The sequence below is a fragment of the Stegodyphus dumicola genome, chromosome 3 (assembly GCF_044657685.1).
Source record: "Stegodyphus dumicola isolate Sdum_Otavi_A_Nest chromosome 3, ASM4465768v1".
Classification (NCBI taxonomy): domain Eukaryota; kingdom Metazoa; phylum Arthropoda; class Arachnida; order Araneae; family Eresidae; genus Stegodyphus; species Stegodyphus dumicola.
In genome coordinates this window covers 225,824,524-225,850,329 of record NC_140770.1, presented here as the reverse complement: position 1 = coordinate 225,850,329, position 25,806 = coordinate 225,824,524, and the positions used below count along the sequence as shown (strand labels likewise).

The 25,806-nt window shown below is 33.8% G+C and overlaps 2 protein-coding genes across 3 annotated transcripts in view; one reads left to right on the top strand and one right to left on the bottom strand.

Annotated features, from left to right (window-relative positions):
• The window catches only part of LOC118185948 (uncharacterized), a 151,485-nt gene extending 148,432 nt beyond the window's left edge, over window positions 1-3,053 (bottom strand). Inside the window, exon 1 of the mRNA XM_085813870.1 lies at window positions 2,803-3,053. The gene's annotated coding sequence lies outside the window, so the exon portion shown is untranslated. The remainder of the gene's footprint in view (window positions 1-2,802) is intronic.
• A 5,210-nt stretch (window positions 3,054-8,263) lies between these two features.
• On the top strand, window positions 8,264-25,190 carry LOC118185949 (uncharacterized). 2 transcript variants are annotated; one of them, XM_085813868.1, is made up of 5 exons: window positions 8,264-10,747; window positions 10,845-10,913; window positions 12,257-12,336; window positions 12,583-12,646; window positions 14,222-14,510. In XM_085813868.1, exons 1-5 carry the CDS (start codon window positions 10,692-10,694, stop codon window positions 14,427-14,429), a joined length of 477 nt encoding a protein of 158 aa, XP_085669994.1. In that variant the 5' UTR covers window positions 8,264-10,691; the 3' UTR covers window positions 14,430-14,510. The 2 variants fall into 2 exon arrangements, with proteins under 2 accessions (XP_085669994.1, XP_085669995.1); XM_085813869.1 differs by lacking the exon at window positions 14,222-14,510 and adding an exon at window positions 25,016-25,190 and having other exon boundaries at window positions 10,494-10,747.
• The last annotated feature ends 616 nt before the right edge of the window (window positions 25,191-25,806 follow it).

Genomic DNA, 25,806 nt, shown 5'->3' with positions numbered 1-25,806 from the left:
ATTGACTTAATTACCGCGAATTGCTTTAGGACACAAAATTGAACTATCTGGTAAAAATTCTATCTAACTGTATGCAGTATTGAACGAAACAGTGAAGCTGACAAGAAATGGCTGAAACTTGTTTTGAAAATGAGGCGTAAAGGTTACCAGCGAGGATATTCCGTTTGGCATCAGTTGTACCATTATTGGCAACTTTATCGCCTGCGCCGGCAAAACGGAAAAGTACCGACATATGTTCTAACCTGATATTTGCAGGCTTTAAAAACAAAATGGCATACTTTAACCCTTTGAAACGGCATACTTTAAACTACTACATGATATACCTGAATATGACTAGATATACTTCACGAATGACATAGTTTAAACTAATTTAGAATGCTACACTTTAAAAACTTTTCATTATTAATTTTTATTCCGAAAACCAGACTATTGGTAGAGACACAACACATTTAATTTAATGCTGGTCAATAAGTAATGTCAGTACATATGCAATCAACTATAAATTTATCACAAACAGGTTTACTATATACTGTCAAAATAAAAATAAAAGTTTCATTACTGGAAATGACGGAAAAATTACTATCACAAACCATTGGTGTAACATAAAACTGTCTATTGAACATGCAAAAAAGAAAAGACAAATGCATTCGACACAAAAATGTTTCTCTGCAGATGGTGTCGTGTCTGCCAGATAAATTCTGCGAGGATACGCAGCGTAATGAAACTGATTAAGTTCTCTAGTTAATATTGTTCTATTTATACTACACTCTTTTTTACCCCTTTCCTAATCTCTGAAATAAATTTTTCATGAAGTGTCTCGGGCATGGGCAAGGGAAAAAAAAAATTTCACGGTAAAAGTGGAGATAAATAATTACATCAAGAAATTTTAATTTTTGAGTTGAAAGTATTACAAGTAGACTATAGGATAGAATATTCTATCAACAAAAAAATACATGCATTGCACATACTTTATGTATGTTTTGGGAGTTAAATAGTTTCAGCACTTTAGCAGTTTTTTTTTTTTTAACTCCAGACATCTGATTGCTTAAAATACACGCATTACAAAAATACATGCATTGCACATACTTTATGTATGTTTTGAGGGGTTAAATAGTTTCAGCACTTTAGCAGCTTTTTTTTTTTTTTTTTTTTTTTTTTTTTTTTACTCAAGACTTCTGATTACTTTTCACATGGCTGATAAATTCATAGTTGTGCAGTTTTTTTATACAGAAAATAACGTGTACAGAATACTATGCTACATATTTTTTTATAGAAGAATCTAGTAATTTTGGGAACAACCCCTTTTGTGTGTGTCTCTGTATGTTAACTACAAGACACTACAATCAATAGAGTTGATTGAGAAATTAAATATACCGAATACCCTATAATTTGAGAAATCATTAAAGCAATGTGGGTAAAAGTATAGTTTAGGCTAACCCTTGGCCATTTTTAGCGGTACACGGATACTGATTTTGTGCAATTTTTTTACTCATTATTTTGGCTTGCGAATTTTTACTCATTATTTTTGCTCCAAAAATCGCCGCTACACGAAGCCAAAATAACAAGACAAAACAATTGCACAAACTCCGTATGCATGTACACGTCGACCTATTTTCACTTTAAAAAAAAATCCCCGAATTGCACAAAAACGGCATTGCGCACTCTTTTAACTTTATCTATGTACACGTTGAACTATTTTCACTCAAAAAAAAAAAAAAATCCCCGAATTGCACAAACTTGCATTGTGCACTCCCTTTACTTTGTCCATGTACATATCGATATAGTTTCACTTAAAAAGTCAAAGGAGCACCCAATTCTACTATATAGGCAAACAAAAAATACATAATCTCAATAAAATACATTTTAAACCAAACAATAAAATAACATAAAAAAGGAAAAACATGTTATTCATTTAAGCACTAGCAAAAGCAAATATTCACTTACCATGATTTTCGACTTCGCTTCGTACACCCAGAGCCACGTAAAAATCAAAATATCAATCATACTCTAATGACTTTTTTCAAACCAGGTACTCTTTCTGATCGAATACTTCACATAGTGACCATCTGAACCTTTCTTCCTACAAACCCATCTAAATGGTTTTTATGTTCGACTAGACGCATATCCTTCCTACATACAGGACATTTATAATGGCTACTAAGTAAACCTTCATTTACACACCAGTCAATTAAAGCTCTTTTCCCCTTTCGCTCCAAATCGTACACAAACTTCAAATTAGTCTTACTACATTCGGCCATTCTACCGTCTAAAGAATCAAACCAACATACAACACAAAAACGCTTACAAAACACCCCATGATTCGAAATTTCCCAGAATCAGGCACCCGATTACGTCACAATCGGGTTTCCATAACATTCAACTACTCAGGCTACCATAAATGAAACAACAACTTGGCCATAATACAAGGGACACCTTAAAGTCTACTCTACCCGCAATGTGTTAAAGTATTTATTTCAGATGAATAGCAATACTATATGAAGTTGCTGCAAAAATAATTCTTTTACGCGTTATTTTATCAAATTACAAAAATCCGATATGATAGATAATACGAAATATAAAAATTATACTGAATTCAGTATTTTCGTTTCTCTTATAACCTGATATAACAGACTAAAAGACATAAATTTAATATACATCTTAAGGATACGGCATTAGAGGTTTAATCGAGTTCGTATTTCTGTATCTTTACAAACACGAATATCATAACAAGTACTTAGCAAAACAAAACCAAAAATAAAGTACAGAATTAACTTTATATACAAAAAACACATAAATACTCACAATTCATTATCAATTAATGTAAACAAGCTCCGTGGATGATCACATGCCGCACCATTAGGGATTCACTTCTAAAAAAAATTCTCTTAAATTTCCAAAGCTAAAATAATATTTTTTCCAGTCATATACTCGCTATGAAATCACTACACAGGTAAATAAATAGTCATTTACTCAGAGTATTTAATAATACAGAAATACGGTAACTGATGGCAAAAACACTCACTTCCCGCGAACGGAAGAGAGACTAAACAAGCGAAAGAAATTTAGAATATCTGTTGCCACATTATGTTCTCTAAAATTGAAATTAAAGAGTGGAAAAGGTAAAGTACGGAGAAGAGGATTGGTGCCGACCACGGAAGTAGAAATAAGGAAGTGAAATTACACTTCTTCACAAACCTTCCCAAGCTTTATGAATACTGTCCTGAACTGCCAAATGTCGAAATTTCAAAAAGTTGGAAATGTCTTATAATGGAGGTATTAGGAATATCAGTTTCGTGAACAGGAGTCTACTGGTAGACAGTTATCAAATTAAAAACATTATTGGAAACATGTTTAATTAAACATGGAAAAACAATTGTTCGTTAAAAAAATTCTTTTTCCATGCAGAATACTTATACAGTCAGTTAGAAATGGTAGTGGATAACGCTCTGGTTCAGTGGAGTAGCGAGCATAACTGGCCCCCGGGGCGCGTATTTCCAAACCCTACCCCACTTTTCGAATTTTTGACGTCATGGACAAATCGACTAGTTTCGCCTGGATTGTAATTCTTGAGCATGCGCTGAAGGGCGAGAAGTAACAAAAACAGAACTTTGGCTTACGCTTGTAAACAGTATTAAAAGTATATTGTCTGAAAGTGTATTCGTTTATGTAATTGCATAATTTTACTGTTTCTGTAATAAGAAAACTTCATTCAGATAAAATATATTTTAATATTATTATTATCTGGTTATAGGATTATACGAAATGCTGAATACTCTAGGTACTATCGTAATCTTCGCATTGGATTTTGCCTTATCATTTTAAAATATATTGTATTATAAAGATTAAATCAAAGCAAATTACTTTGTTAGAGATGTGAATGTTCTAACTGAATTTTCTTTTTATCACTTATTATTTATTTCCTCTTTGAAAACACATTCATATTTGACAAATAATTATCTCCGCTGAAAATTTTTTGATCTTTTAAAAACTATTATATTGTCAATAATGTAATAAAAACTCACTAATCTAGTGCTTCATAGATCAATATGACAACGAATTCAAAATGTTTTAAAAACAGTTCTTTAATCTTTATTTTGTAGTAGATGCAACTAATGTCACAGAGAAAAAATATTTCAATAAAAAAGTTCTCCATGTTAATTCAATAGCAAAATTATTTCTATTTCAGCGAGAAATCCACTTTTAATGCTTATATAACAGAAAAATGTAAGATAAGCATTTTAGAAGTTTTAAATATAAGCTAAAAGTTTACTGTACAATTTTATGTAAGAAACATAATAATTTACTTTCATTCCTTTTAAATCGGCATATTAGTTTCCAATCAACTAAAATTTTTGGCAAGTTAGAGACTTAACACACAGTATTCCGTCACTTAAAATATCAATTAATTGTTCTTTTTCATTTAGAGATACATTGGAATTGAAAATACCAAAGGCAAAATGGGTCACAGATCCAACCTAATTCCTTATTTGGAAATTTTTCAAAAAAATTTCTGTCAATTTTATCGTATGTTATTTTAAACAAGAAATCTGTATTATTTTCTTTAGTAAAATCTTAAAAACATGTTTCTTTTTTTTTTTTTGTTGTTGTTGTTGTTCAATTCTCCTTGCCAAAGTATTGGCTTAGTTTTAAAAGCTTACATTAGTACAAACTGCGACACAGTGTGTCTAGGTAAGATTATTTGTTTCAAAATGTCTGTTAATAATTTCAAATATTTTCTCTCCAGTTGCTTTTCCTTCCCAAATATTACAACATAAAAAATATTCCACTGCATCGTTTTCAAAAACATATCTCACATAAACGATGAAATGAAACATTTTAGTAATGTTGGTAGTTTCATCAAGTTTTATAGTAAAGACTGGATTTTGTATTCTATAGTGTCTGATATGACAAAAATTTGGTGAGAAACGGTATCTTTTTTTTAATGCTATTGTTTTTAAATCGTTACTATATTTTTCTGCATGCATAAATGATGTAATTTTAATTGCTGAAGGAAGAGTGAGCGATTCTCCAATTGTATGAGGTTTTAAATTTTTTGCAATTAAATATGAAACTTTTAAGGATGCCTGTAAATCCTTCTCAGGAACTGTTGTATATTTTTACAAAAATACATTTTAATTTTTCTCAATCTCAGCTCATTCCTTAAAAAAATTAATCTCAGCTCATTCCTTAAAAAAATTCTTCAGGGGTGATCTTTGGATTATGGTAACTTGGCAATTTTTTGGCGACCAACCCTCTATTTCCATCTGCTACAGCAACCCTCTATTTTTTTTTTTTCCCCGCCGCCATTTTGTCTTCACGAAGTAAAGACATGTTTCTTTTCTTTTTATTTACTGAACACTTTTTCAAACAATCTACTAGCCAAATTACACTTATACTAAAAATTTTATCTAACAAAACTGCTTAATCATGACAAATATTCACTGCAAAACTGGGAAAAAGTGCACAATTGCAAACTCCTTGCACGTTTTTCACAATAACATGTACACATAAACCATGTACACGTCGACTTATTTTTACTTAAAAAAACATCCCAGAATTGCACAAAAATGGCATTGCGCACACTCTTCACGATATCCATGTACACTGCTTTTTTCTCATAAATTAGAAAAATTTCACGAAAATGCATGACAATTTTCTGAATCTTTAAACCCGGTAAAAAGAACATATATGAAATTACCTTATTGCGAAAAAGTAAACCCTTTCCAAATATGAACATTTCCACGTATAAAATAAATAATATATCTAAAAACTTTTACCTCTAAATTATCTATTATATTATAAACGTCACCAACGAAGCCCACCAGCGGCCGAGCGGTAAAGTCGCTGAACACTGGTAGTTCGGTCCGAGGTTCGAATACCGCGAACGGGCTGGCTGCATGGGTGTTTTCATGGTTTTCCCCATGTGTAACGTGTATACGAGCCAGTTTCCCTTAGAAAGTCCTCCACGAAAGGCATCCCTCCTCTTAGGCAGATAGCCCTAGTGTGCTTTGCCATAATTAAATACACCACACCGTCACCAACAAATTCATACCGCAAACATTACAAATACTTAGTGTTAAATATTTAAATTATTTCCATGCACGTTTACTTCAACTAAAACGTATACCAAATTCCTACAAACATAAAATTCACAAAATAACTATCATTTAATTAAAATATCACTAAACCATGTACACGTCGACTTATTTTTACTTAAAAAAGCATCCCAGAATTGCACAAAAATGGCATTGCGCACACTCTTTACTATATCCATGTACACTGCTTTTTTCTCATAAATTAGAAAAATTTCACGAAAATGCATGAAAATAGTCAACGTATACTACTCAAACATATTCCAAAATACTACAAACATATAACTCACAAAATCACGATCATTAAATTAAAAAACACTACTTAAAATATAAATAAGCACATACATTAAATTAATAAAAATTAGATTACAATCCTAATTACTTTAAACTAAATCATTGCTAATAACAATTTTCAAATAATACCATTTTAATTTATTTACTCCTTACATTTAGAACAATGCATAAAAATAATATCCTCAAATGATTAAAAATACTAACTTACCTAATCTTCTTCAGAATCTTCATTACATCGCTGCAGTACTACTGCTAATTTCTAAATCCTAAATCCAGTAGTCAACTTTCAAGTTAAATCTTAATTTGGAAGTCTATTCACCAAGTAATAAGAAATTAATAAAATTTCACCTATACTCAAACTACTTTCAGCAAGCCACGTACCCTTCCTTACACTCCTTTTCACAAAATGTCCATTTTCACCATATTTCTTGCACCGCCATTTAAACTTGTAATATCCTTTCTTTCACACAATCTCAACTTATTATTATCAGATAAACGCATTAAAAATTTAGAATTCACTTTACATAGCGCCATGCAATCTGAAAATTAATCAACATTATTTCACACAACACACAATGAAGCTTTTCCAAATTAACCCCATTTTCCGATTAAAGAACTGTAATTCGTCCATTAATGTCACGTTTCACACAACACAGAATATAGCTAAATACGAAATTTCCAGATTTCCTCCCTTTTCCGATTAAACAACTGTAATTCGTCCATTAATGTCACATGACATATCTCATGATCTCTCATTTCCCTCACACAAAATAATGCGTAATCGGAACTGAGTGCTTCTCACGTTATTCCCAAAGTCCTAGGTAGTAACCTTTATCGCCTCCAAAATGTCACCAAACTATCAGTTACCATATTCCAAAGATCAGCCTTCTTCAGATTTATTTACTTAATCTTTATGGTTAGTTTCTGAGGTACCTTTCAGTTTCACTGGCGCAAATCTTGCCAAGCAGACTTAGTTGACGACAACATACAATATACACATAAAAAATGTAAACATACGTTAGTTCTAAGAATTTTTTATTTTGAAGGCACAAACATTTTAATATCATTTAAAATTTTGTAAAAAGACAATAAATAAAGACGATAAATTTGCAAAAAGACATTAATTTAAGAACTTACTATGCTTTATGGTAGAAAATTCTGACTCACTGTTTCATATCACGTGATCTCATCTCACGTAAACTACGCTACAAAAATCTAATTCTCTCAGTAATTATCTACATTAATTTCAAGTTAAATCTTAATTTGGAATGCAAGTTTAAATGCAAGAATTATTTCAATTCGTACAAATAGCTTACTCAGAAATCATGTAAAACCGCAGTGCTTTACTTCGCTACTGCATTCTCATTAGAATTGATGAATTTAACCCTTCATTTTGCCTTCGGGTGAGTGGTGTGATTGCAGTCTAATTGTCTTAATTACCGTGAATGGTCTTGGGGCATAAATTTTAATTATCTTGTAAAAATTCTATGTAGTTGTATGCCAGTATTGAAAGAAACAATCTGATAAGAAATGGCTGCGACTTGTTTAAAAAATGAGGTGGAAAACGAAGGCATGGCAGCGAAGGTATTCCGTTTGGAAACAGTAGTACCGTTAATTAAGACACAATAACACGCCGAATAAATACTGATTCAGAAGTCAAACAACAAAAATCAGCGTTAATTCACAAAATTTTCACAGGACTAGTTTCGATGGTTTTACCGAACCATCATCTTCAGCTGCAAAACCGCAAATGATTGCAAAACCGCATTTCATTTGCGGTTTTGCAGCTGAAGATGATGGTTTGGTAAAACCATCGAAACTAGTCCTGTGAAAATTTTGTGAATTAACACTGATTTTTGTTGTTTGACTTCTGAATCAGTAGTACCGTTGTTGGCGACTTTATTGTTTGCGGCGGCAAAACAGGAAAAGTACCATTTCTAAATGTATTTTTAATTTCACAGGTTTCATGCTTTCCATTTGCCAAGTTTTCACTGCATTTAACACACAATAGATATTCTTTTTCCATTGATAATGCGACATGTAAAACAGTATAAACTCTTGATATTTACTCAATTTTTTTTTTATTTTTTTTTTTTTTATTTTTTTATTTTTAGAAGTAGAAAGAGAGCCAATGGTTACATTTTTGTTTGCATTTTCATTAATAGTTTTTCTCTAAGTTTATTTGATGTTGGTGCATCCATCCCATTTCTCTTACAAGAGATTTTGGGCCATTTAACCATCATGAATAAAATTGCAACGAAAACAAAATTGTTTTTATTATCCTTTGAGACACTACTGAATTTTCCAATGGTAGGAAATGTTATGTGCTTACTTGACAACAAATTTGATTAGAAATAAGAAACATAGTTTATAAATGATGCGTATTACAATTACAAATTGCATGCAAGACACTACTACGATAGCCGAAAAAAACTACATCCTAGCTGCGCGTATGTAGTTGCTTTGAAATTTGATTCGAGCTGTTTGGAAATCATCAAACATAACATATAAATCAAGTGGAAAGCAATAAAATCAGAATTAAAATATGGAAATGTTTAATTTAAAATTCCTGACAAATGTTAAAAAACATCCAAAATTCTCTTCAAATTCCGTATATCTTTGTCAAATAAATTTCTTTTAATTTGGTGACCCCCCACAAATTTGTTCATGACTCCCAGGTTAAAATTTTGTAAAAAAACAAGTTATCAATTGCATTTTGAAAAAAAAAAATGACAATATTTCACTTATTACAATATTTCATTTTTTATATGCTCGGCTACCCAAAATTTCAAGAGCTTTCCGGATATTTTTTTTTGTTGAGTTTTTACTATACATACATTTCAGCATTTACATCGTCACAATTGCACAGACACATACTTGAAGTGAATTTACTTTTACAGCTAAACACAGGAACTGGAAAACAAAAAAGTACTTATTCGGAGATTGTATTTCTTTTTTGTTCATGAAAATCAAAGTTCATTACACAAACATGCATTCACACTGCACAAGCATGTATGGAAATTCTTAATACATTTAGTAATCCTGATAATTGATTACACATTTAGTAAATAAATCAGAAAATATTTTAATGTATAACAAATGAATAAAGTAGTTAAGCTTTTATAAAACAGAGCATAATACACAGTTACGAAGATATTTAATGTTATAAAGTTAGGTAATTTAGTAAATTTCAGTTGTTCACCAAAGCAATGAATTATGAAGTTCCTTGTATATCTTTATAAATGAACTTTACTGCTGTTTTAAGCAATTAAACAATTGTGCGAGTTATTTTAATAATTTTGAAATATATACACTAAAAGAAACAATAAAATGTATTAATCTCTTTGTCAACCTTGATTTTTTGGCACGAAAGTCTGCAGAATGCTTCGTAGTTTTTAAGCACATAGAGGCACTGCAATTCTTTCTTATTCCTTGATCTGAAGTTTTCTGCATTTTTTATTTATTTATTTATTTATTTTTTTATTTAAATTGCTGTATTGGTACACATACAATTTTTGTATAGTGGCTTCAGATGTGGATAAGTTTTTCGAACACTCGTTTGTTTCACTGGCGAGCACATTTATTGCCGAGTGTCACCTTCCAGACTTTTCATACTGTTAATGCATACATCAGCAGTGAATTATTCTCCTCTTTCCTCAAATACACTACGGCGATAAACAATAACCATTCACTAAAGATTTTGCGTAAATTCCACCTCATAATAATTTAAGGTGGTCTACTACAGCAGCATTACAATACTAAAAATTTTTTTACACGCAGAATCGCTAATTAAGAAACTATGTTGCGTGAAATTTGGCAGAAATATAAAGCAATAGGTCAGTTTTCGAATCACAATGTTAGAATCAGGTTTGAAATGAAATTTACTTAAATATTATATTTAAAAAAAATTAGTTTGAAATACGTAATTTTAATGTGTAGTTTGGAAAGCCATCAATAGATGGCGCTACGAGTTAAAATTTAACATTATAATCTTATTTCTGCAAAAATTCACGAAGTAATTGATTTTGATATCAGTTATAAATCATATTTTTTTCTAAATAATATTTAGAAGCGTTTCATATATTCCTTTATACACAGTTTTCACTAAACATTGTCAGCTGTCAGCAGAATGACGTTTACGACAACCCTATTGCATTGCTATTCCGCACTCGTTTTGTTTACATTTATTTGTACTGTGGTCAGTTTGCAAAAAATATGCGAAAATATTAAGGACGACCGAAAAAACATCCTGGTTTTAATAAAAGATCCAGAATTCAGCGTAAACGTCGAGCTCAAGAAAAAAATATGAAATTAAATTCCCGAGATGTGGAAGATTCCGAACAAGCGGATGTTTTCGAAAGGTGAGAAATAATTTATTCTTTATATCGACTACCCTGTGTTTATGATTTCGTAGTAAGTTAATTCCGAAGTAAAATATGCGTATTTTTTTTATTGAAGGTCAGAAATTATTGATACAACTGCATCTGTGTCAAAGGAGAATCATTGCCCGGATGATTTTTTTACAAAGTAAGTTTTTTTTTTTTTTTTTTGTATGTGTGTGTATGAGGGGATGCTAATAATTGTTCAATTCTGTTATAACAATTTATTCCTCCATTCACACTAAATTGTTGGGAAATATTGAAAGGGTAAATTCCAATTCACAAGGAATTGCTGAAATAATTGAATCTTTTCAAAAGTATGAGCATGTTCTTGCGATCTAAATTGAATTCACCATCATTACATGTATTATTGGAAATTTTATAGTCATATGTTTGCTACGAAATGCTTTGTCAGTTACCTATGGTATATTTTTACAGGTGTATGCACATTTATTCATGTGCTCGCTGTTCAACTTGCTTTTTTTTCTTATGTCATTTACTTGGATGTTAAAACTTTCTTTTAGCATTGGAACATTTTATGATCATTTAGTAAAATTTATATATAAATATATATTATTGCTTGTTTATTTATGGTTCTGTGTATTTGTCATGTATGCATGTTGTGAAGTGTAGTTTTTGAAAAATATGTCACAAATGGTAAATTCCACCAAAAGCTGAATTGAATTGATATTGGGATGCAGGTAATTAGAAAATATCTGCCGTGTATTTTGAGCGTAAACCAAACTAGTGCCAAGAATGGGACCAATACGCTCAGGCTTGCTTAGCCTTTTTGTCCAAATTGAATTATCTCCAGTATAAAGGGAGTGAATGCTTTCTCTGTATAACAATAAAATATCTGTCTGATCAAAAATCTACCAATAAGAAACTTTTCATATGTTATGTGACAGACTTTCTGCAAACAGAAGTCCTCAGCTCTGTTCTTGTACATGTTTTTTAATTGTGGTTCAGATGTGTACTTCTCAAAGGAATTCTTCTCATGGGAAGATTATCTGAACATTTAAAAACTATATTCTGCTTTTAGGGGCCTAATATTTTAGGCCCCTAAAATTAATATTGAAATTTCTAAAATGTTGAAAAATATGTCATCTGGATTCTGTGCAAAAAATATAATCCCTTTTTCATTTCTGCATTTGCAATTCCTGCATTTTCTTTTTTCCTACATTTTTTAATTGGAAGGAATTTCATTCGCAGAGCCCTCTAATTTATTCTTACAAATCATGTAGTAATGTACCATTTTAGATAGATATAAATAACACATTTTGTAATTTTTCTAAACTGTGGTTATACAGCATGATATAATAGCTACACAGGGTATGGCGAAACAGTATACAGCAATATCTGTCGCACTGTCTGAGATGGGTGGTAGTCATACGTAGCTTAATGCTTAAATTTGTTATGTGTTATTTATTTATTCATGTTTTTTTTTTTTTTTTTAATTATGTTATAGCAGTTTATTTCTTTCATTCTTAGGTCTGGAAGTGAAAAATTTGACTTTTCTACGCCAGAAGTTACAGCTAATGTTCCTAAGACAAACCAGGCTTTCCTGAGTTAAGTTGGTTTATTTTTAAAATAGATATTAGCTGTGCATGATATTGAAACTCTTACAGTTACTTAATTATGGTTAACTAATTATGTATTAATTTAGAAGTCAAGCAACCAAAATCAGCGTTATATTTTCAAATAGTGAATATTTCAAAATATGATGCTGATTTTTGTTGCTTGACTCTCAAATTAATACTTGGTCGGTGTGTTATTGTATCTTAATTAAACTAATTATGGTTCTTTTCTTCTCAGTTCTGATCTGGACATTTCAGTTATTGACTCTGACGTAGAAGGTAGAAATACAAGCTCTCTTTTGGGGTAAATATGTATTTCTCTATGCCAAAATTAAAATGTCATCATTTATGTTTTTCTTTTATGGTGTTACATTATGTTGTTTACATACTGATAGCTATTAAAACTGTTAAATATAATATTGTAGCTATCAAAAAGAGGGGGGTGAATTTGATTTGTACCAAATTTGGACGTTTTGCATGAAAGAACTTGAAAATAAAAGATTTTTTTAAAAATATATTCATTGAAATCGGTGAAATTTTCAGACGGGACACTGAAGCAAATGAAAATATTTTGGGGTTTGATTCTTTTGATGGGAGCCTCATCAATAAGCCTACTATCTTTTTTAAATATTGCTTCTTTTTCATTGTTTTCATGATGTTTTATGTTCCCTTCATGAAAGAGATTTTTAATAATTTAAATTTTGTTAATAAAATATAACAAAATGAAATCTGTGATTTTTGGTTTTCCTCAAATAAATATATATGGAAAAAATAATATGTGGCTATTATTTTTTCCATATATATTTATTTGAGGAAAACCAAAAATTTTATTATTTTACAGAATTTTTAAGAAAAATATAAGGATAAAATTTTTTAAATAATTCTGATTACTACCTTTGCTTTCCTCTCGTAATGTGCCTCAAATTAGAGCAATTAGACAACAAATCTTTTTTTTCCAAGTTTTTTTTTTAGGCTTAGGAGTATAAATTGCTTATCCCCACAAGACAGTGCATCTTCTTAGTATGCCATCCTAAGGCTCCGTTCACATGATGGTATAAATGTCATAGACGCATAATCATAAGGCACAAAATGTGGGAGTTCAATTCACACCTGCGAGAGAGGGTCTAAGCCATAGCCAATTAGAGAAGCTAAATTTGTGCATGCATATATGTGTCTACAGCTTTCTCTCTCAATAGGTTTTATGTATATGCTCTGATTGGCCGACTCTTATATCAAGTCGGCACAAAGTTGAAAACTTCAAGCTTAATGCCCAAACTAGTTTTTGTGACATAGCAAGGTCTGACTACAAAGCGTTGTTAGTTGGGAATTATGACATTTATACAACGGCTTGAATAGAGCCTTAGAAAGCCATTTGGTAACTGAGTTATCCACCATGAAAGAGTTATTCTTGCCCCTCTGAATTCAGTGTTTACTGGAACACGAACATTTTATACTCAGGTGTAGAGGCCCTTCATGTGAAACCTCCGGCACACAAAGTACTGACTAATATTGCACGAGCAAATGACACTGCGAGCATGGAAGCAGCAGTTGTGAAGATGACTCATCTTCTTGTAGTAATATACTGGTAATCCAGTGTATTATTATTGTTAATTTATTTGCTATCTGTTGCCTAAATTTCCTAAACCTAATTGCGAATGGGCTGCCTGCATGGGCGTTTTCATGGTTTTCCCCGTGTATATGAGCCATTTCCCTTAGAAAGTCCTCCATGAAAGCATCCCTCCTCTTAGGAAGATCAAGTGCTTTGCTGTCATCAAATAAGCCAAATTTAAACCTAATTTGTAATATTTATATATATTAATTATATATATGTATATATATTGTGTGTATATATATATGTATATATATATATATATTTTAGCTTGGAGTCTGAGCCTCTTCAGGAGAACCTTAATGATGAATTTCTGTGTCCTGATTCACCTTTAATTATCGAAAGGGAAGATCGACGAAAGGCAAATCCATTACCATCTGGCAGAACAATTTGCAATATGTCTTTTGTAATAGTGCAGGCTAGGACATTAGAGCAACATTCCCTAAATTGTAAAATTTGGAGGATCATTTATTTTTAACAAAGTGATTCGACGTGGTCTTGTCAACTATGTATGTGATAAAATTTTATGTGGGGAAATGGCAACAATTTGTTCTGATATGGAGAAAAGCAGCCTAAATCAGCTTGCAGTATTAGGTGCGTTATCTACTGGCAATGGATTTTCACAAGAGGAGGAAAAGTTTAGCATCATGGAAATTCCGTATATGAGCAACTCGACCTTTGCTTCTTGTGAGCAAACTACTGGCAAAATAATACAGGGATGTGCACAGGAAACTATGTGTGCTGCTATAGAAGAGGAGAAAAGGCAGGCAGAACTTCGCAATAATAAAGATAATGATGGTTATCACTGTATAACTGTCATTGTTGATGGAGGTTGGTGTAAAAGAAGCTATGGGCATGGTTACAATGCTTCAAGTGGCATATCTGTTATTATAGGCATGGTCACCCAGAAAATTTTGTTTGTTGGAATTCGCAATAAAGTGTGCCTTATATGTAGTGCTATTGAAGATGGCAAGATGCCAAATAAAGTGCACCTTTGTTGGCGAAATTGGAATGGGCTTTCTACAGGTATGAAAAGCAGTGCCATTGTGGAAGGTCTGAATTATCTCCAGTGTGTTCACAAAATACGTTGTACTCGACTTGTTGGAGATGGAGATGCTAACACAATGGCCAAAGTGAAAGAAAGCGTTTCATATGGAGGACGGGTGATCAAAGTAGAATGTGCTAACCATGCTATTCGAAGATATCGCAGAGCTCTTGAGAAACTTCAGCAAAATACTGCGCGCTTCCCCGGGGCTAAAGGAATTGCTGCCCGTAAATTGCTGAAAATTAAAATGCCACTGTTAGTCAGAGGTGCTAGAGTAGCTATAAAAGCTCCTGCTTTACCTAGCCATTATCAGCACACACAAGAAGCTATTGATGCATTAGTATCTGACTTGAGAAATGGGCCACATCATGTATTTGGCAAGCATGATGCTTGTAGTGCTTTTTGTGCAAAGAAAGGTGCAGAGTTGGACAGCACATACAATGAAATTTTTTCCTCGGGTATGTTGCAAGCTATTGAAGCAGAAGTGGGAAGAGTACTGATATCGTGTAGCAGTACTCTTATTTGGAATGCCACAAATAATCCTGCTGAAAGCTTCATGAGTCAACTATGTAAAACATCTGGTGGAAAAAAACATCTGGTGGAAAAAGAGTTGATTTTTCCAAAGCTGGTGGCATGAACAGGCGTGCGAGTATTGCTGTCATGGCCTATCAAAATCCAGCACAGCAGTGGCAAAAAAATGCACAAAAAGCTGTAACAGGAAGTAGTCCCAGGACTCCAACTTTGAAATTCGTAGCTTCCAGAAATAAGCGCCATGTAAAACGTCTTGAGAGACGTAGACTTTTTGACACTGAGAAGAAAAAGAGAAATATGAGGAAAGCAGGACATATTCAGCAAGGTGGGGATATTTCTTATGGTGATTTTCCTGAGAAACCAGACCTATCAGACGAAGCATATGAATTGGCAGCTAAAAATTTTTTTATATCAATTGAAGTTCCAAAAAAAGATTCTCTTGAGGCCGTAACACGTGGACAGTCATCATCTGAAAGATGGCGTCACGAAAGATCAAGAAGAATATCATCATTCTTTTTCAAAGATGTTGCTGATAGGCGTCCAACAACACTCAGTGCTGCTTTAGTGAAACGTATCATATATAATGATAACGTTTCAACTAAAGGTAAAGGTAAAAGTATGGGGGACACCAGCGATGTACCATAGGTCAACTGGTAATGCCTTCCCATACTAACTCTTTAAGGAAAAAAAAAAAAGGGGGGGGAGGTAATTGCAAGTTTTATAAGAATTTGCATAAACTGAAGCTTTTCAAAAGGTCTAAAGTTTGCCTATTATGGTACATCGTGCAATTCCACAGTACGCCCCGCATCCAGTATTTATTAAAAATAATGGTGTAGGGCATAAGTAGATTACAAAATAAGCATTAAAGTATGTCTTGGCTAACGAAGCAGTAGCCTTAAATCAATACAAGGAAAAGCACATGGGAAAAAACATCAGACGTTGTGGCCTTTTTATTGATCCTAAATATCCCTTTCTTTGTACTTCGCCAGATGGATTGATAGACGAAGATGGATTACTTGAAATAAAATGTCCTTATACAGCCAGATTCTCAGCAGACTTGTCAGACTTTTTCAGCAAGCCTAATTCTGTTGGTCTTCAGATGGATGCTGATAATAATCTTTATTTACCGAAAAGCCACAAATATTATTTTCAAATTCAAGGGCAGTTAGCCATAACAGAGAGGAATTGGTGTGATTTATATATATGGTGCAGAGAAGATGCAATCACATTAAGAATACCCGAAGACAAAACTTTCTGGATCAGTTTAGTTCCAAAACTCGAAAAATTTTACGTGAATTGTATTCTTCCTGAGCTTGTTGATCCAAGAGCACCAAGAAAAATGTCTCTTAGAGAACCGAAGTATATTGTTGATGCTAGAGCACAGAATGAGAAACAAAAAGAGGCCACTGCTTCTGTAAAACAAACACAAGAAAAAAGAGAAATTGAAATTTCAGAAGCAGATAAAATTATTTCATCTCCTAGAAAGAATGCAGGAGAGAAAAGAATCAGGAAACCAAAAATTATTTTGATTTGTAATCAGTAACAAGCCAAGCCAGCACACCGTAACATTTTCTACGTCTGAATAAAAACTATGCCTGCAACAAAGCATTATGATTAAATCCATACCTAATTAGAATATTACCCCATTTCTCTAAAAAAATATGTTCAAAAAGTCTCTGCTTTCAGTAATAGATACGTCTGATCAATTCTGCCATAATTCTGTAATCAATACTTGAAGCTAGAATCTCCTGTGCTGCACTGCCATTGCATCTCTTTTCTGAATGTTTCATCATCCACTTCTCATTCTAAATATTCCTGTGTGCTTTCATTTATAGCTGCTAACTTGTTGTGAACATTTTCTGCACCACATGTTATATTTTGCAATGTAAATAATGCGTGCAATCATATATTTTGGTTTTAATCATCAGTAACTTTGGTAAAACTACATTTATGCAAAGAAGACTTCCATAAAGTCACAGTTTCTGTGAAAAAGAAAATAAGTTTGATGACCTCTGTCATAATTCAATAAATAATTTTTTAAAATAGCATCACCTGTGCTGCACTAACATTGGAAAAAATTAAAGTCATCTCTTTTCTGAATGTTTCCTCATGCACTTCTGTTTCTAAGTGTTCTTGTGTGCTTTGATCCATAGCTGATAACTTGTTGAGAATATTTTCTGCACAACATGTTATACCTCTGAACTTAAATAATTGCGGTAAAGAAGTATTTTGGTTTGAATCATGTGTAACTCCAATATAAGTCCATTTCTCCAAGGAAAACCTCCACAAAGTCACTGCTTCTGTAGAAAAATAAGCCTGATGAATTCTGACAATTCAGTAATCAATTTTTGAAGATTACATCTTCTGTGCTGCACTGCTATTGCAGCAAATTAAAGTCATCTCGTTTCCGAATCCACTTCTGTTTCTAAGTATTCTTGTGTGCTTTGATCCATAGCTGCTAACTTGTGAACATTTTCTGCGCCACATGTTATACTTCGCTATGTAAACAATACCTACAATGATGTTTTTCAGATTCAATCATCAGTAACTTCTGAATAACCACATGTCTGTAAAGAAAACCTCCATAAAGTCACTGCCTCTGTAGAAAGCAAAACAAGTCTGATAAACTCTGCCATAATTCAGCAGTCATTTTTTGAAGATAGTCTCCTGTGCTGCACTGCCACTAATTATTAAAGATAGCATCGTTTCTTTTGCCCTACCGTTGCAGAAAATGAAAATCTTTTCTTTTCTGAATTTGTTCTAGTACTCATTTGGCCTGATATGCTTGTTCTCTAAACATTCCTGTATATTTTCTTTGCAGCTGCTAACTTTTCGTGAACATTTTCTCCACCATACTGTATACACCTGCTTGTAAACAGTGATAGCCATTAAGTGATGTACATCTACATATACTTAATTTGAATACAAGAAATAAATATATGTCTGATGAACTCTGCCTTAATTCAGTAATCAATTTTTGAAGATAGCATCTCCTGTGCTGCAGTGTGATTGCTGAAAATTAAACTGATCTCGTTTCCGAATGTTTCCACGTCCACTTCTGCTTCTAAATATTCCTGTGTGCTTTCTCCATAGCTGCTAACATTTGAACATTTTTTGCACTACGTGTTATACTTCACAATGTAAAACAATGCCTGCAGTGAAGTATTTTGGTTTCATTCTTCTGTAATTCCAGTATAACTCCATTTCTCCAAGGAAGACCTCCACAAAGTCACTGCTTCTGTAGAAAAATGTGTCTGATAACTGTACCATAATTCAGTAATCAATGTTTGAAGAGAGCATCTCCAGTGCTGCACGCGATTGCTGAAAATTAAATTGATCTCTTTTCTGAATGTTTCCAAATCCACTTCTGCTTCTAAATATTCCTGTGTGTTTTCTCCATAGCTGCTAACATGTGAACATTTTCTTCACCACGTGTTATACATCACAATGTAAAACAATGCCTGCAGTGAAGTATTTTGGTTTCATTCTTCTGTAATTCCAGTATAACTCCATTTCTCCAAGAAAGACCTCCACAAAGTCACTGCTTCTGTAGAAAAATGTGTCTGATAACTGTACCATAATTCAGTAATTAATGTTTGAAGAGAGCATCTCCAGTGCTGCACTGCCATTGCAGAAAATTAAATTGATCTCATTTCCAAATGTTTTGTCATCCACTTCTGCTTCTAAATATTCCTGTGTGCTTTTCCCGTAGCTGCTAACTTGAACATTTTCTGCACCATGTTTTTCTCAGAGTAAACAGTGCCTACAATGAAGTATTTTGGTTTTATTCATCAGTAATTTAAGTATAACCACATTTCTGTAATGACCTCCACAAAGTCACTGTTTCTGTAAAAAAATGTATCTGATGAACTCTGCCTTATTTCAGTAATCAACTTTTGAAGATTACATATCCTGTGCTCATTCCCATTGCAGGAGATATCTCTTTCCGAAAGTTTCCTCATCCAGTTATGCTTCCAAATATTCCTGTGTGCTTTCATTTATAGCTGCTAACTTGTTGTGAGCATTTTCTGCACCAAGTGTTATACTTTTCAATGTAAACATTGTCTGCAATGAAATATTTTGGTTTCATTCATCAGTAATTTCAGTATAACTCCAGTTCTCCAAGGAAAAGCTCCACAAAGAAAGATCTCCAATACAATTATTTACATTGTGTATTCTGATAGGCTTTAGAAATTTTTGAAAGTATTGGAAATTAATAACTTGGCATCGAAAGTGAAATTACAATTGTACTGAGTAAAAAGACACGTTTTATTTACAGGAATTCTATTGGACATTGGGTATTTCCTGTATGCTACAACATGTGCTTTATAAAGCAAAAAGATACGTTGGATTTACAGGAATTCTATTGGACATGAGGGACTTTCCTGTATGCTACAACATGTGCTTTATAAGGCAAGGACATTGCTTAAGAGGGTATAGATATCGTTTGCGGAGAGGACTCCGAGACAGTGAGCGTTAAGTTGCTAGTTCCCCTCGCTTCGTGTTTCGCCTGATACTGCTATAGTAGTTTGGTGCGCCAACTTCAGTTAGGAGCACTGTAGGAAGGCCTAGCGTGCCATATGGTTTTATTGAATTTTTTACTGATTTCTGCATTATTAATGAGCAATTTTTTTCAGTTTATTGTTTCTGAGATCACAAACTTGGAATATATATTCGAAAGTAGTGGTTCCTCTCACTGCTGCTGAAGAATGTGACCTTGATTTCTTCAAACACCTTAAAATGCTTGCTCATAACGATTTCCTGTAGAAGCAAAAATGAGCATCCAGAGATGAAAGTTTCCAAACTCTTCAAAGCAAGCGGATAGCATTGAACAGCAACCTGGGGATGATGAAAGTCATAAAATCTGGTGACCCCGCAGGCAAGAAAATTTAAATGATGATAGCTGCTATAAGCCGATTGGCGGAAGTTCAGATTCCGGCAATGAGCCAAGAAGAAATAAAACTATTTGTCACCAGCCAGAAAGAGTAAGGAAAGTGTCTGCTAACATGAGAATGAAGGTTTTTGATGCTGCAAAAAAGCTGATGGAAATAGAAATGCCAGTACCCAGCCTGACATTCCCCCCGGGGGTTGATGTAGAGAACTCTGCGAAGCTACTGGCTAGGATCTGTACCTAGGCAGTCTCGGCCACGGGGGTATAAAATTTATGAACTTAGTGGTTCTGAAGGCTCTGGGAAAGGTCACTTATTGGCCGGCCTCGGAGTCTGGCACGTCCTAGCGCGGCGTGGTACTAGTAGCCCGGAGGTTTTCCCCCAGGTTCGCTGGGTAATGTCCCGCTATGACGGGCTCGCCCAAGCGACTGGTAGGAGCATTAGACGACCGGTGCTGCCTGGTGTCTTATCCAGGTGGTGCGCTGCTCCCTTGGAGGATAATAGTGGAGGTTGAACCTCCACGACGTGCCCAAAGGGGGAGTAGGCCTGCAGTGTGATTTAGTTCACGGAGCAGGGAAGCCTAAAACTTACTTACTTACTTACCCAGCCTGACATATACACTGACAACGATGCAACCCAGGAGAATCAAGATAGATTCTGCTACACCAAACAAGTGGCTTGCATTAATCCTATCACAATTCAGGACTCCTGATTCAGCTGGAAGGACATCCATACAATGATATTTGAGAAGATGACATACAAAATTGAGTATCGTGGAAAGATGATTGCTTATATCTTGAACGTGGATGATCCACTTGTCTACAAAACTCATAACCATGCTAAAAAATAAGGACATCAAATTTCAGTGCATCCTGCTCTCACAAGAGAGAAAGGTGATCATTAGAAGCCTTCCCAGCTCCACATGTTAATGCTGCCTCATGTTGCATAATATAATAATACACACACTGGCCAATCAATAAGAAACCTTTCAGATTTTCATCTGAATGCATGCTAGGGATGAAATATCCAAATTTTTTCTATGATGTGGATTATACTTGGTTAAAATGCCAGTATAAGTAAGGTGTAAGAGTGCTTTTCATGATGAATGAAGTAAAATGGGGAAAAAGAGGCGGCAGATCGTTCACCATTTGAAAAAGGGGCTTATTGTTGCTGCACATTTAGTGGGGGCATCGATTTCGAATCCTTCTCTAAAAAATGTAACTGCAGTTCGAGCATAGTTTTCAAAGACAGTGATCGGCGGTATCTCCGATGAATTGTACGGCAGAACACGGATTCAACTATCACAAATCGTCAACCAAGGCTCTTTCCAACAAATTTCAGCTAGAACTATGCGCAGCGAATTGCAGAGGGATAGGAATGCATAGTTTTGGTGCCTGTAAGAAAATCACTCAGTTCTGCCGACATGCAAGACTTCATTTTCAGTGGTGTCGAGAAAAGACACTGGACATCTGAGAATTGGAAATGGGTAATGTGGTGGGATATTACATTATGTATTACATATTAAACATAAGTTATGGGTTACCTCATAACTACAGAAGGTTCCTGTTCGCTGCCAGAAAAGGTTGAAGTAATCTGCAATGTAAATTACCGACAATACATGAGCTTTGTTCATTTATGGGCATGATAAAATTTTATCGATGCTTTTTGAAAAATGCTGCAGAAACTCAAGGAGTCATACACGAAATGTTAAAGGGTGATAAAAAAAGATCATTGTAAAGTTCTATGCACAGATGAAGGTGTTTAGTGTATTTAATTATGGCAAAGCACACTAGGGCTATCTGCCTAAGAGAAGGGATGCCTTCGTGGAGAACTTTCTAAGGGAAACTGGCTCATATACACGTTACACATGGGGAAAACCACGAAAACGCCCATGCAGCCAGTCCGTTCGCGGGATTCGAACCTCGGACCGAACTACCAGTGTTCAGAGATTTTATCGCTCTGCCGCTGGTAGGCCTGCACAGATGAAGGAATTCACCAGTTTGAGAAGTGCAAATCTGATTTAGTCAATGGTGCCCTTTTGTGTTTCCCAATAGATTACCCTTTGTGTGCAGATGCATCAGACTTTCCTATAGGATCAGTATTGCAGCAATTGGAAGAACAAGAACAAGACTGAAAACCTATTGTGTTCTACTCTAAAACATTAAATAATGCACAGAAGGTTTATAGTACCTATGACAGAGAATTCTTAGGAATATATCTTTCTGTCAAGCGTTTTAAACATGTATCGGAAGGACGCAAATTCATCATACTTACTGATCACAAGCCACTGTCATATGCATAGAAGCAAAAGAATGGGATGGCATAACCCAGACAACAACACCAACTTCAGTATATATCGGAATTTTCAACTGATATTCAGCATATTGATGCCAAAGAAAATTTAGTTGCAGTTGAAGTAGTCTCAGTTACTGGCTATGAAGCAGTAGCAGATGCTCAAGAATATAATGAAGAATTGCAACATTTAATGACAGGTAGTGCTTCACTGAAATTTAAATCATCTACATTAGCATTTTGGAAAACATTAAGATGTGACAGCTCAACAACCAGTATCAGGCCTTTTATTTCAAATTTAGACAACAAATGTTTCATCAAATTCATAATTTTGCTCCTCTGGTATCAGGACAACTGTCAACGAGATGACTGAAAAATTTATCTTTCCAAATATAAAGAAAGAAATTCACAAATAGACTTAAAGTCCTGTTAATTGTCAAAGGAGCAAAGTCAACAGGCATACAAAATCTAAAATAGCCGAGTTCCAAGCACCTCATGCTAGATTAAGTATTGTGCAAGTTGACCTGATTGGGCCATTACCACCATCTGCTGGTAGGACGTATTATCTGACAGTTATTGACCATTTTTCCTGTTAGGGAGAAGTAGTTTCTTTACCAGATATCACAAGAGAAATGGTTGTCAAAGCATTTTACAATCATTGGATTAGCAGATTTGTTGTGCCTAGTTCCATAATCTCAGATCAAGGAAGACAGTTTGAGTCGCAGCCTTTCAAGAGCCTTGCAAAAGTATGTGGTGCTAAAGTTTTACGTTCCACTCCATACCACCCACATTGCAGTGGGAAAATTGAGCAGTTTCTCAGAACTTAAAAAAATGCAATAAAGGCTCACGGCAACATCAGATGGACAGAAATCCTTCTAGGATTCAGAGTTGCAATATGTCCTGATACTAATCACTCTGTAGCTCAAATGGTATATTTTATGCAAATAAGGTTACCATGTGAGTTTTTCGACTACCTACCACTAAAACTAAACCTGAACCATTTGTAACAAATTTACTGTCTTTTATGGATCAGCACCAGTTTATCAACTGCTAACAAACATAAAATATTTATGCATAAAGACTTGAGATCATGTTCTCATGTGTTTGTGAGAACTGATCGTGTGAAAAAGGCACTTGAATTTGCTTATTGAGGGACCATTTTTTTGTGGTGAAAAAATATGATAAATATTTCCGAGTCTTAATTAAGGACAGACAAGTTAACATTTCATTGACAGACTGAAACCAGCTTATTTGTTACTTTCGAACAAATTACTAGAAACAGTGACTGAAAATAAAAAACCATTTCACATTTCATGTACCCAAAATTCTGATACTGTACCTAACGTCAAATCTATTATTCTAGATGGTATGAAAATCAGAAAATGTGTTGGATTTAAGGACTAATGTTTTGTATATTTTGCTATACTTCATCATTCCTCTGACATCATCTTCTAAATATTAGTAAATATATATCTGCATTAGTGATAATCAGCTGTGAGCACTATGCTGGTGATTATAATGTCCTTGCTTTTTCCCATATGCCATATGTTGCATGAAATTTTGTTATATGAATCTAGCTTCCTGTGAGGAATTTCTGTGATCTTTCTAGTATGTATGGTCAAGAATTAGGCTTGTGATATACTGTCATGATTTTGCCCACATGTTCCCTGAATATACTACCATTTCCTTAGGAAGACTTCCAAGAAGAATACTGTTGTGAGTTCTAAGCCTAACTATGGTTTGGAACTGTTTATAATGAATTATTGGAATTCTGCACATGTAATGTGGATGCAATTCTATTTCCATTTAGAAGATTTTCTGCAAAGGCAATGCTTTAGCTGTGAGATAATTCTGTTTTGGAAATAAAACTGATATTTATTTAGATTTGTGGTATTTATAAGGCAGTTTATCAATAGCAGGTAGCATCTTGCCTCTTTGCTTTGATCAGGGCCTGTGCAACCAGTGATAGTCAAAATTTTTAGAATTTAGAGAATAGTGCATAGCAAAATTTTATAATTTAGCAGAGGGCACTGAGCAGCAGAATTTAGAGGCAAAAAAATGTTCAGAACTTACGAAGACATCAGCCAGCAGAATTTAGGATATGCAGAGATTGCACTGAGTGGCAATAGTGCCATATGTTACATTTGCTATCTGCATTATTAATTTGTGAAACAATTTCAGCTGTTTGAAAATGCATTTTTCTGTTAGAAATTTGTATTTCTTGCAATTTCTTTTTTTTTTGGGGGGGGTCGAGAATATGGTGTTAAAAATATTTTATCATTTTCTTTTTTTTTTTTTTTTTTTCAGGTGAAAATTTTGTGCATGATTTGGCTTTCATTGAGACGTCTCTGGGTCAGGAGTTACTAAGGAAGAGAAACTTACATGCAGGTTGAAGCATGCAGTGTCAAATGTATAAGGAATATAAAAGATGCTGTATATTAGTATAAGTTTGAATAACCATAATAAAAAAATTTCTTGAAAATTGTGTTTTTTCTGCGAGTTATTAAAATTGGAAATAATTAATTACAATATTTATGAAAATTTTCGAAAATAAAAATACAAGTAGTATTTAAAAAGTACTGCAAAACTCATTTTTAAGTAGAAAAATTATTCTCAGATGAAATTCTTTCGATTATGCAAAAGGACTTTTTTAGTATTTGAAAGGTTCATTTGAACCCAACAACTGAAACTAACGTATCCCCAGTTTATTGATACCAACCATTTTGTTGGTATCAATGAACCCACTACTTTCTAAAAGCATTTCTGTCAATTACTAAGGGCTAATGAACAAGTGTTGAATTCTCAAGATGAATGTTGCCGAAACAGAAAAAAGTGTACTTCAGAACATTCTGCAGTAGCTCAAACAAAGTCACGGACCTCATCTATACTGTAGTCAGAGAGAAATTATTCCCCTTCCTTTTCTTTCAAAAGCTGAGTTTCCAAACGCACAACGGGAGGCCGTTGCTAAAAGCTGTGGAACCAGTTTTATAGCTATTTTTAGCAACTTGTGAGCTGTTTTTCAGATAACACAGTAAATCTCGGGGAGGGGGAATTTGAAATCATGATCACTGCCGGTACGGCAGAATTTAGGTACAGCA